At 39.1% G+C, this 12124-nt stretch overlaps 2 protein-coding genes and 1 long non-coding RNA gene across 5 annotated transcripts; 1 reads left to right on the plus strand and 2 right to left on the minus strand.

Annotated features, from left to right (window-relative positions):
• Positions 1-1359: 1359 nt before the first annotated feature.
• On the minus strand, positions 1360-3215 carry LOC143499252 (perforin-1-like). The gene is made up of 2 exons (XM_076993994.1): positions 2681-3215; positions 1360-2584 (listed from the first exon to the last, which is right to left on the minus strand). The coding sequence occupies exons 1-2, from the start codon at positions 3211-3213 to the stop codon at positions 1360-1362; spliced, it is 1758 nt and encodes a 585-aa protein (XP_076850109.1). The 5' UTR covers positions 3214-3215.
• Positions 3216-3985: 770 nt separating this feature from the next.
• LOC143499256 (uncharacterized) lies at positions 3986-6076 on the plus strand. The gene is made up of 3 exons (XR_013126059.1): positions 3986-4221; positions 4318-4427; positions 5744-6076. It is a non-coding gene; the product is annotated as an uncharacterized LOC143499256 (long non-coding RNA).
• Positions 6077-7591: 1515 nt separating this feature from the next.
• LOC143499255 (perforin-1-like) lies at positions 7592-11520 on the minus strand. 3 transcript variants are annotated; one of them, XM_076994000.1, is made up of 3 exons: positions 11431-11520; positions 10718-11262; positions 7592-10621 (listed from the first exon to the last, which is right to left on the minus strand). In XM_076994000.1, exons 2-3 carry the CDS (start codon positions 11251-11253, stop codon positions 9385-9387), a joined length of 1773 nt encoding a protein of 590 aa, XP_076850115.1. In that variant the 5' UTR covers positions 11254-11262; positions 11431-11520; the 3' UTR covers positions 7592-9384. The 3 variants fall into 3 exon arrangements, with proteins under 3 accessions (XP_076850115.1, XP_076850112.1, XP_076850113.1); XM_076993997.1 differs by lacking the exon at positions 11431-11520 and adding an exon at positions 11358-11416; XM_076993998.1 differs by lacking the exon at positions 11431-11520 and adding an exon at positions 11303-11343.
• Positions 11521-12124: the final 604 nt, after the last annotated feature.

Genomic DNA, 12124 nt, shown 5'->3' on the forward strand with positions numbered 1-12124 from the left:
TTTAACTTAATTAAGTTTAACGTGCTGGGAAATATTGGTACAAGCGCTTGAATTGAACCCTGCAAACATGACTTTGTTCATTGCGCTGAGGCGCGGCGCGCAAAGTTACAAAATTCGAGAGGTGCACGACCTCGCGTGCGCCGCGCTTCAGCGCGATGAACTAAATCATGTTTGCAGGGTTCATACACCTTGTGGAATTCAAACACTTGTATGTCACTTTCAAGGTCCATTTCAATATTTCCCAGCACGAGCAAAGACACTTTGTCAGACGTTCAAAAGACGTCCACTGAAAAGCCAGAATGAAAGTTTTAGCGACGTCTTTTTTAAATGTCTATTACTGCCGTTCAGTTGCAGTTTTTGCACGTCCTGACATCCAATAAAGGTCCTAGTCAAACGTTCAGATAGAAAACTCGTCATAGACGCTCAAGTTAAGTTAAAAGGTTAAGGTCCTAGTCACACTGTCAGATTTTGAACCAGTTTTGAACGTCCACCAGACATGCAAAAATGGGTCTGGACTGAACGACGTGATACAGACTTGATTTTAACGTCTTTCTGACGTCGCATGTTTGTTGGGATAAGTTAAATATTTATACATGTACTCGAAATTATTCGCTTTTTTATCACATTATTTAATGGTTGTTTATTTTCAAAACGCCCAATCGTAACGTCTTCACGTTCTCTCATGTTTCATCCTGGAATTACAAGATGCTCGTATTTGTTAACACAAAAGAACTGTTCAGTCAGACAGATATTTGTTGTGAAATGAAGTTACAATTTCAAGCATTTTCAAACACAAATCAACATTCATTTGTTTGTTTATAAAAAAAATAAAAAGGCTTTAAAACGGAAATTAGCACCGTATCTGACTTTGGTATCGAAAATGGTATCGAATTTCAATATTTTTATAAGTATCGTATCGAAGTTGTAATTCTTAGTATTGTGACAAGCCTACATGCAACGCCTGAAGTCTTTTTTGTCAGCTATCTGTCTAGCATGGTCTAGAACGCTTATGCGAGGACAGAATAATTATAATTTATTTTCATATGGAAAACTGTATTCTGAGCTTGTGATTATAGGCGGGCCCAGCTGCCAATCAACCTTTTTTGTGTACTCTCTTGTGAGAAGTGTTTTAGATGCAGTATGGTATTTGCTAAATACAGAATAATGCAGTTAGTCTATTTAAAATTTTATTTTGCATGAATAAAATCTATTGACAATTACTCTTCACTCAGGTCTGTCTTTGAGAATGCTTTAATTGAAGTAACCAATGATTACAATGTGAAAACCCCAATATGAAATCAAGCTATATCACAACTCATAATTTTTTGCATGAGACATAAGAAATTTGAACTTGGCTGTTTAGCCAAACTGCTGCACAAACCTGCTCTCGTGTCCACCATATTGGTCCATGAAATAAAGCTTTTTTGTGTTATTCCTGGCTGTCTCAAGCTTCCACATATCTTTAGCCAGAATACCATTTCTGGAGTGGAATATCTCAGCCAGAGAGGAGGACATTGGAGAAGGACTGTAATCTGCACACTTTGGACCATTTAGACTAGGAGCACATTCTACACTATAGGAAAAAAAGAAGCTGCCATATCGAAACATACATACATCACTCAAGTTTCCCCTGTTAAGATCAAAATTGCATGTCCCCAGAAGGTCACTATTCCAGTATGTGTCTTCATCATACACTTTAAAAGTAAGCTTATTTGTCTGAGATATCTTGATGGAGCCAAACTCAAATGATTCTCTCCAGTGAGGATTGTTATTGTTATGAATCACTGCAGTGCGACGAACTAGATTACCATATTTGACTTCTACATTGCCATCAGTTTTGGTGAAGATATCTCCGTATAAACCTTTAGCATAAAGTTTAAATACCTTCAGTGTGGCAAGACCTCTTTCAACAGGACAGCAGTTGGACATTATATTTGTGCTTTTTTCACAAACACACACACAGCGGTCCCTAGCACTGTTCTTCTTCCCTACCTTACAAGACTCAGAACAAACTTCGTTTAAGGCATTTCTGCTTATATAATTTTCTATGGCCTTTTTTAGTCCCCCTTTAGCAGGATTATCATCATCCAGCAGTAAGTGAAGAGGTGTAAGTGTGTATGACACGACACCTGGTATAGTCTTCAAGGATTCCATCCACATTTTTCGAGCATTTGACTGAGACATACTGGAGAAAAGGAGGTCATCATCGTTGATGTTCCCCCCTAAAACCTCTGTCTGTCGGTCATCAAACATTGAGCTAAATGATTCTTTTATCCCACATGTTTTCTTTAGTTCCTGACAGTGAGAGAATTCTGTTTTCAGTGTTGCACCTTGATATGTGCCTGAAGCCTCCACATCCAAACAGTCCTTAACTGCTGTGACTGTAAGGCCACTCATTGCAGCCTTACAGGTTCTAATAGCTGTTACTGCTGATATCTTCCCACCCAGATCCACTCCTGTGGTATAGTGAGTGCCAAACTTGTCGATTAAGCTTTGATAGGAGTGTGAATTAGATGTTGGGAGAAGAGACTTCAGAGCTTGAAGAAACTCCTGATGCAGTGGGGGGGAAGATGCAACGTGATAGCTGTAAAGTATTTTTAAATATGTAAATATTTAGTTTAGACATAGAAAATGTATCTCTTATTGAAAGGTTTTGCAACAAAATATAAAAACGTCTCACCTGTAAAAGCTGCATTTGACTTCATGCTTGGTGAAACTGAATTTGTCCTCCTTTGACTTCGCCATAGCGTTGGTTGACTCACGGGAATGTGTGCCCCCTATTGATACACCAGCTATTAATGGTACATCCAGTCCAACTTTCCAGTTGTTTGAGACTGATGATGTAGAATCCTTCACAAGCGCTTCACTTGACTCATATATTTTGCTGGAAATCTTCTGTGAACACTTTGAAATTGTCCTCCAGAATGTCACAGCAGCCGGCAGCTTCTCCTTTTGTTGGTTTAAGTATCTGTTTGTACACAGCTTGCAGCTGCCGTTCCCTGTGTCCCACTTCTCCATGTCAATAACGTAGGAACCTTTCTGCTCCATCTTCACGATGTCAAAGCCCTCTCCTCCAAGGTTGTACCCAGGGATGAAGTCAGCATTCTTGCAGTCTTTTGGACTCCCCAGTACCAGTTGTTCTTCACCAGTGACCACGGAGAGCAAAGAGTAGCACAGCCACCAGCCCAAAAGACAATTCCACATCTGCCCCATCATCTGAGATAACTGCAGTTTAAAGTATTTTAGATACATATTCTAAATATTGTATTAAATCTATTAATTACATGGACGTTCATATAGAAATTCAGTATAATGAGTGTATTAATTTTAGTACATCAAAAACCCATTCATTCGCATTCTTTTCCCACACAACAATGTAATTTATCTGCCAACCGGACTAAACACTTAAATGAATGATGCCAGCTGTCTTGTAAATATGTACTTCTTCTTTAAATCTAAATTTTATATTATTTACATTATTCTACCTGGACTTTAGGACTTTTTTCCTGTTTTAAATCTGTTACATAACAAAGTTGCACAAACAGGGAACTACGCACAAAAGCTTTTCACTCACCTGTGTACTTGTACAAAGAGATGTGACAATAAAGTGATTTGATTTGATTTGATCTTATGAGATATAGGAGTCAGACCAAGTGATACTCCTTCTTTTAAATACCAGTACCTGAGTATACCAGAGGGAGGGACTGCCTAATATAGTCTGTTTAGACACTTGTGGTTGCCCACTGAAACATGGTATGAGGACATGAGCACGTACCTTATTTGATGTGTTCACTTGTCTGTATAAATGTGAAGATACCTAATCTCTGCTTTATTATAAGTTCGATTAATTTTTTAACATTGACTTGGAAATGCTTACCTGCACTTCCTTTTTTAAATTCTGCTTAAAATTTTTTAGAAGTGATGTTTGTACACATATCTCCTACAGCTTTATAGCTACAACCCCCAAACATTACACACTTTTGTCCATTGACTTCCATATATTCTTTAAACCTATCTAATAATTCAAGTAATAATTCAATAACTCATATAATAACTCAATAATTCATATTTTACATATTTTAAAAAATGTACACCTAATATTAGTTGCCAGGCATTTCTTTCACTTTCTCTTTCACTACTCATTATGATGTCATTAATGCACACAGTGCTACACACACATGCTCCACATGCCAAGACTCGTCTCCTCTGCTCTCCTTTAGTGTAAGCATTAAACCAAACCAAATATACTTTAGTGTTGCTTTGGAGATTAGGCAAACTTAAAATTAAGAGTTTTTCTTTCTGTCCTGTCTTTACTAGAATCATGTTTAGGGAAGAATTTTGGATGAACTGTAACGTATCAACCTGGCAGAGAAGGATCCAAATGCAGAATAATGCAGCTTTTATTGAATATACAACAAACGGCAGAGGTGAGTACATTTACATTTATGGCATTTGGCAGACGCCCTTATCCAGAGCGACTTACATTTTTATCCCATTTTTAATACACCAGGCCATGACTGGGGAGTAGCAATAAATATAAACAACTATGCTGAACATTGGAGTGTTTAGTGGTATGTCGGGCCGATCCAGAGTCATGGCGGGACAACAGAGTCTAGGAGGTACAGGAGGGCTACACTGGGAACGAGCACAGACAGTAAAACAAGGCAATGAGAGCACTTGGTATGCATCATGAGTCAGCAATAGTTCACAAGCAGGAAGTCGAACTTCCGTGTTAACACTAGAAGTCCCAGAAATGTCAACCTCCCACCTGAAGTCCTGAAAGAGGGTCAAAAGACCCTTAGTCCAAACTGACAACTCTGGTGGCTCCAATTAACATCTATTCTGTCAGGGCTGGCTCGGATGCCGCTCCTTCTACCACCCGAGTCAAAGTGATTTTTTCTAGCCCATTTTTGGAGTTTTGTGTGAAATTATGTCAAATTTGCCCTTTTCCCCACTATATTTTGTTGTTCCAATACACACAAAAGAAATAAAGATGTGTATAACAAAACATGTGTAATTGCAATCATTTTCTGGGAAAAATTTTTTGGCCATGACTATACATGCCTTCTGTGCACTACTGCCAGACTACCTGATAACACTGTATTCGGGCTTCTATCCTATTTTATTTGTATATACATATAGATATAAGCAGATGTACATTATATATCTATTCCACATATTTAATTATCCTGGCTGCTACTCTTCTGCACTTCTATATTCAGTATCCCAGCTGCACACTCTATATTTCTATATTCTACACTCTCACCACGTATTTTGGTAAATCCTGGAATGCCATCTGTCACATTCTTGCAATCTTATCTCAATCCTGGTTACTGGAAAATCTATTGATACATTTTATGTATTTATTTTTTCTTATATATTCAAATTCTGTTGTACACTGTGCGAGCCTAAATGCAACGAAATTTTGTTCTGCGTACACTCGTGTACAATCAATGACAATAAACATCTAAGTCTAAGTCTAAGGTGTATGCAGTATAAACTTTGTGTGGTGACCAATTGGCTTGTGTATAAGGGCTGGACAATATGGGCAAAATTTCTATCATAATATATTTATACATTTCGGTCAATACGATATAATTCTGATATCAATATGAACAATATAAAAACCACAGAAAACTGCCAACAATGTCCACAAGTATATGAAACCTCCTATAAAACTATATTTACTGTAGAAATAAAAATAGTACAAATAAGTCATTGTCAACCTTTTATTTGTTTTCAGCCTTCATCTATGAACATGAAGCACGACATCATCGTCAAATCAACAAACTCGTCGGCTTTGTCAACATAAATATCTTCAAACTACAACACAGGCTGAATATCATATTCTTGTGTACATACGTACATGCTGGTCTACATTATCTGGCTTCAAAGCTGCCCTTTTACATGTGACAATGTTGCCACCTGTGCTAAAAGCTTGTGGCGTGAATGCACAAGTACTGTTTTGCCAGTTTGCTTATTCTTACAATCCATGGCTTTAATGATCGCAGCATCAATAAAAGCTTTTAAATGCACATAACAAATTATTTAATTAGCCTAACACCTGTTTCAAATTTGTCACCAACAAAGAAATGATTGCAACAAAATTTAATCTTTTTTTAATTAGGATTATTTATGAATAAATAAATACGTTGTGTTATTTCAGACATTCTTCAAAAAATGTTAACTGCAATATTATTAAGTTAAATGTGAAAGTATTTCAACATTTTCTGAATTTTATCTTGGCATTTCTCAGGAAATATTCTTGAACATGAAATGCAATGCAGTGATTGGATCTTGCCGGGTTTTTTTAAATGAAGTCATCCAGGATCAGCTTTGCGGCACAGCCAGGTGTCGTAAATCAGCTCTGATACTGACACTTAAGAATTACTCCTACACTTGGCTTAAAATGAGACTGAGAGGCTTGATAACTAACTTGTAGTCTCAGCTTTCAACTTCAGAATTTTTTTAGACCTAAGTCCATTTGTAGCAGCATTCTTAGGAGTAATTCTAAGAAGTTTGATACATACGCCCTGGTTTGTTCTTCTTTGAATTCTCCTAGGATTTGCTCTCTGGTACCTGTGCTTAATTTGATTGTTTCTGGAATTCTGACTCGGACTGTCCTCTACTACTCCATTGGATTATGTTTTCTCTCGCTGTGGGACTGAGCCACGAATCCTTCTCAGTAAATAAATATATTATACCATTGAAGTCTGCAACCGTCTGTGTCACACTATAGTTTTTTTAGTGTTATTTTCTTGCTACACATATATGTCAAAATGGCAGAAATCAAACAGTAAAATGGTATATCTTGTCAGATGCTTCTATACAATCAAATTCATGTATATGGGCATGACATTAAATGTATAAATGTAAAGTATTTGAATTTTCATTGATATAAAAAACTATCCCTTGACACAGTACCTGGAAAGCTGTGTGAGCTGCATGTGCATGTGCAATCAGAAACAGTGTACCTATTTATTAACATTTCACACACTGCAGTTACAGCTTCATTGTACATGCCTGTGCCATACTATACCAAAGTCAAAGTCAAATTTATTTATATAGCGCTTTTCACAACACATGTTGTCACAAAGCAGCTTTACAATTGTATGGGTCCAGATCCCTAATGAGAAAAACTCCCTATAGGGTGGGGATTAGGAAGAAACCTCGGGAGGACCAAGACTCAAAAGGGAACCCATCCTCCATTGGGCGGCCCGTTAACACAAGTCCGTGGTCGCAGGGTGGTTTCAAAGTTCCACAGCAGCAGTCAAGGCTCCTGTTCCCCGGCCAAGCAGCCTCAGTACCAGGAATTACTAGACTTGCACTGTATATTATGGTAGACACACCATCACGTCAAACGCTACAGCACTGCTGCAGACTCTTCTTGGCCATTGCTGTGAATGTTCTTCTTCACTGTGAAGGCATCTCATAGCTTGAGTGCACATATGACTCAGACTTTGTGTGTTGAGTGTGACAGTTGGTACTTTGTCTTTTTCTCAAACAGGCATTCAATACTATCAGTACACTCACCATCGTGTCTGACGTGTGCGTTGTTACTTTGTGCCTGATGTGGTTTCTTTTCTCTCTCTCTCTCTCTCTCTCTCTCTCTCTCTCTCTCTCTCTCTCTCTCACACTCACACTCACACTCACACACACACACACACACACACACCTACTTATGTGTATGCATCTCAGTCATAGATTGAGTCAGATGTGTCAAATGTGTGAATGTGAGAACTAACACTGCTACGAACTCTTGATGAACATTATGCAGATATTCTCACATGTCCTACTCAAAGGGTTCACATACACACTATCCTACCGATACTGACATACATCATATACTAATCAGTAAAGAGAGTACCTCTGTGACTGAAGTTAGCAAGTTCTCTCTCTCTCTTTTACACATAGACACACACACCCACCTATTCGGTTCTTCTGAACACTGCACTACCCATACCCACCCATACCTTAGTGAATAATCATCTCTATATGTTTTTATGCATGTTGTGCCAGACCTGCTGCAAACTCTCGGTGGACGTCGCTGTGAATGTATATGTACTCTAAAACTGTGCATGTATATGTACTCTAAAACTGTGAATGTATATGCACTCTAAAACTGTGCATGCATCTTGTTCATGCTTTCGCTTCGTATTCCATCATGTGAAATGATTGAGCTGATGTGCATGCAGAGACTCTGAAAATATGGCTGCTGGATCTTTCAAGAACTGAATCTTTACCTCTTGTCACAGAGATCTGTGATGTGAGGGGATAGGTAGGATGCTGAGCTGATCATATATTAAATAGCGCTTTATTTCTCACACAAAGTTGAGCTCTCGCGCTTAGCAAAACATGTAACGTTTAACACGCACTGAGACATTCAGAAAGAAGAGTGATGATCACTACATCGACACACATTAAATATCTTCAAATAAACAAGACCCAAGTACAACTCATAACACTGACGAGTGCCACAGGTGAGACGCACGCATATTGAACGCATGCATTGAACCACACCCAAATGAAAAATATATATGAACGTAAACAGACACAGACTACAACACACACACCCGAGGAGAGGGATCAAGGATTGTACCCTGAGCCCTCCACCAGGGGCAGCTCCTCTCGGATTGCCCACAAGGATGGGCGGGCCCAGGGCTACCGGAACCAAGAACCCCCGGGAGGGTTAGGGTGAAACACGGGGACAGACAAACACAGTGGCACAGACAGAGGCACACACATAAACGGATTCCACAGACACCATCTCAGTACCATCGCGGTCAGTGGGGCTGGCGGTCCTGGAGTTACAGACGCTGCAGGCAGTGCCCCCGGGGTGTCCCAAGGTTGACCCTCTGGGACACGTGTTGCTCCCCTGCGTCACTAATCTACTTCCATATGTACATGAGAATATAGAATGTTCATATTCACATTTATATTTAACTTGCCATGACTGCCCATATAATGTTGTAGCAGGTATAATAAGAGCATTGTGCACAATGATACTAACACATTGTGGGTTTGCTCACCTGGCATGCAAAGTTATACCTAAAAAATGCCTGGTTCTACTTTTAAAAAGTGACTAACTTGAAAGGCAAATAAATGTAACCACCAAATGTCAGTAACATGCAAATATTTTATGGAATTAATTATAGAGTTTAATAGGACCTATTTTAATATACCTGTATTGATGCAGTGACAATTCACTCATGTCTGTCTTTGTGAATGCTTTAATTAAAACAACCAACTTACAGATAGAAATGGAAGCAAGCAATGATTATAAGGTTTACACTTATTACAATCTGAAAGCACAGATGTGAGATTAAGCTACTTCATAATTCAAAACAGTTTTACCTATGGCACAAGCAATCTGAACGGAGCAGCTTAGTAAAATGTCTGTGGAAGCCTGTTCTCATTTTTTATCATATCATATCCATAATTACTCTTGAAATAAAGCTTTTTTGTGTTATTCCTGGCTGTCTCAAGCTTCCACATATCTTTAGCCAGAATACCATTTCTGGAGTGAAATATCTCAGCCAGAGAGGAGGACATTGGAGAAGGACTGTAATCTGCACACTTTGGACCATTTAGACTAGGAGCACATTCTACAGTATAGGAAAAAAAGAAGCTGCCATATTGAAACATACATACATCACTTCTTTTTCCACTCTTAAGATCAAAATCGCATGTCCCCAGAAGGTCACTATTCCAGTATGTGTCTTCATCATACACTTTAAAAGTAAGCTTATTTGTCTGAGATATCTTGATGGGACCAAACTCAAATGATTCTCTCCAGCGGGGATTATTATTGTCATGAATCACTGCAGTGCGACGAACTAGATTACCATATTGGACTTCTACACTGCCATCAGTTTGGGTGAATGTGTCTCCATATAAACCGTTAGCATAAAGTTTAAATACCTTCAGTGTGGCAAGACCTCTTTCAACAGGACAGCAGTTGGACATTATATTTGTGCTTTTTTCACAAACACACACACAGCGGTCCCTAGCACTATTCTTCTTCCCTACCTTACAAGACTCTGAGCAAACATTCTTTAAGGCATTAGTGCTTATATAATTTTCTATGGCCTTTTTTAGACCACGTTTAGCAGGATTCTTGTTATTCAGAAGTATGTGGAGAGGTGTAAGGGTGTAGGTCACTACATCAGGGATGGTCTTCAGGGATTCCATCCACATATTCCGAGCATTTCCCTGAGATGTACTGGAGAAAAGGAGGTCATCACCGTTGATGTTCCCCCCTATAACCTCTGTCTGTCGGTCATCAAACATTGAGCTAAATGATTCTTCTATCCCCATTTTCTTCTTTAGTTCCTGACAGTGAGATAATTCTGTTTTCACTGTTGCACCTTTATATGTGCCTGAAGCCTCCACATCCAAACAGTCCTTAACTGCTGTGTCTGTAAGGCCACTCATTGCAGCCTTACAGGTTCTAATAGCTGTTACTGCTGATATCTTCCCACCCAGATCCACTCCTGTGGTATAGTGAGTGCCAAACTTGTCAATTAAGCTTTGATAGGAGTGTGAATTAGATGTTGGGAGAAGAGACTTCAGAGCTAGAAGAAACTCCTGATGCAGTGGGGGTGAAGATGCTATTTTGTAGCTGTAAAGTATTATTAATGTGTAAATGTTTTTGCTTTATACATTAAAAATAAATATCTTAATAAAAAATTGTACAACACTTAGCAAAATGTCTCACCTGTAAAAGCTGCATTTGACTTCATGCTTGGTGAAACTGAATTTGTCCTCCTTTGACTTCGCCATAGCGATGGTTGCCTCACGGGAATGTGTGCCCCCTAATGATCCACCTGCTTTGAATGGTACATCCAGTCCAACTTTCCAGTTGTTTGAGACTGATGATGTAGAATCCTTCACAAGCGCTTCACTTGACTCATATATTTTGCTGGAAATCTTCTGTGAACACTTTGAAATTGTCCTCCAGAATTTCACAGCAGTTGGCAGCTTCTCCTTTTTTTGGTTTAAGTATCTGTTTGTACACAGCATGCAGCTGCCGTTCCCTGTGTCCCACTTCTCCATGTCAATAACGTAGGAACCTTTCCGCTCCATCTTCACAATGTCAAAGCCCTCTCCTCCAAGGTTGTACCCAGGGACGAAGTCAGCATTCTTGCAGTCTTCTGGACTCCCCAGTACCAGTTGTTCTTCACCAGTGACCACGGAGAGCAAAGAGTAGCACAGCCACCAGCCCAAAAGGCAATTCCACATCTGCCCCATCATCTGAGATAACTGCAAAATTAAAAATATTTTAGATCATTTGAAACAGTACCTAGAAAACCTTGTGTGAGCTGTGTGCATTCAGAAACAGTGTGCCTATTCATTACCATTTCACACACTCCAATTATAGCTTCAGTGTACATATATGTGCCACACTGTACCAGGAACTACTAGACTTACACTGTTTCCTGTATATTGTTGTACACCTGCTGCAAATTCTTGGTAGTTCACACGCACACACAACTGAGGCCTACTGAAGTCACGAGAATGGCTTCAGTGCCATGATTAACACACGTATATGTAAAAAGATATCTAACACCTATCTCTAATGTGTTTAATGTATACTAAGAAATCACCAAATTTCCACCACAACATCAATGTGAATATGTTTACTGTACACTCTTTCCATACACCTAGACTTTCACTCACTGAGTTCACTGTGCAGGCATCTGATTCTTGCTTACATCTACCATCATGTGCCCTTGTCACACACACACCAGCATTTCAAACACTGCAGCACTACGGCAAACTCTTCTGTAAATATCTATGTTCTTCTTCACTGTGAAGGCATCTCAGTCATAGTTTGATTACACATGTGTCAGACTTATGAGTTGATTATGAGTAGAGTTGCTACTCTGTGTTTTTCTCATACAGGCGTTCATACTATCCGTACACTCACCATCATATCTGACGTGTACGTTACTTTGTGCCTGGCTTCTTTTCTCTCTCTCTCTCTCTCTCTCTCTCACACACACACACACACACACACACCTACTTGTGTATGCATCTCAGTCATAGATTGAGTACATACATGATCATATCAGACATGACTGTTCAAAACTTGAAATATCAAATAACTGTGAAAATAGCAATG

This window comes from Brachyhypopomus gauderio, unplaced genomic scaffold (assembly GCF_052324685.1).
Source record: "Brachyhypopomus gauderio isolate BG-103 unplaced genomic scaffold, BGAUD_0.2 sc131, whole genome shotgun sequence".
Classification (NCBI taxonomy): Eukaryota; Metazoa; Chordata; class Actinopteri; order Gymnotiformes; family Hypopomidae; genus Brachyhypopomus; species Brachyhypopomus gauderio.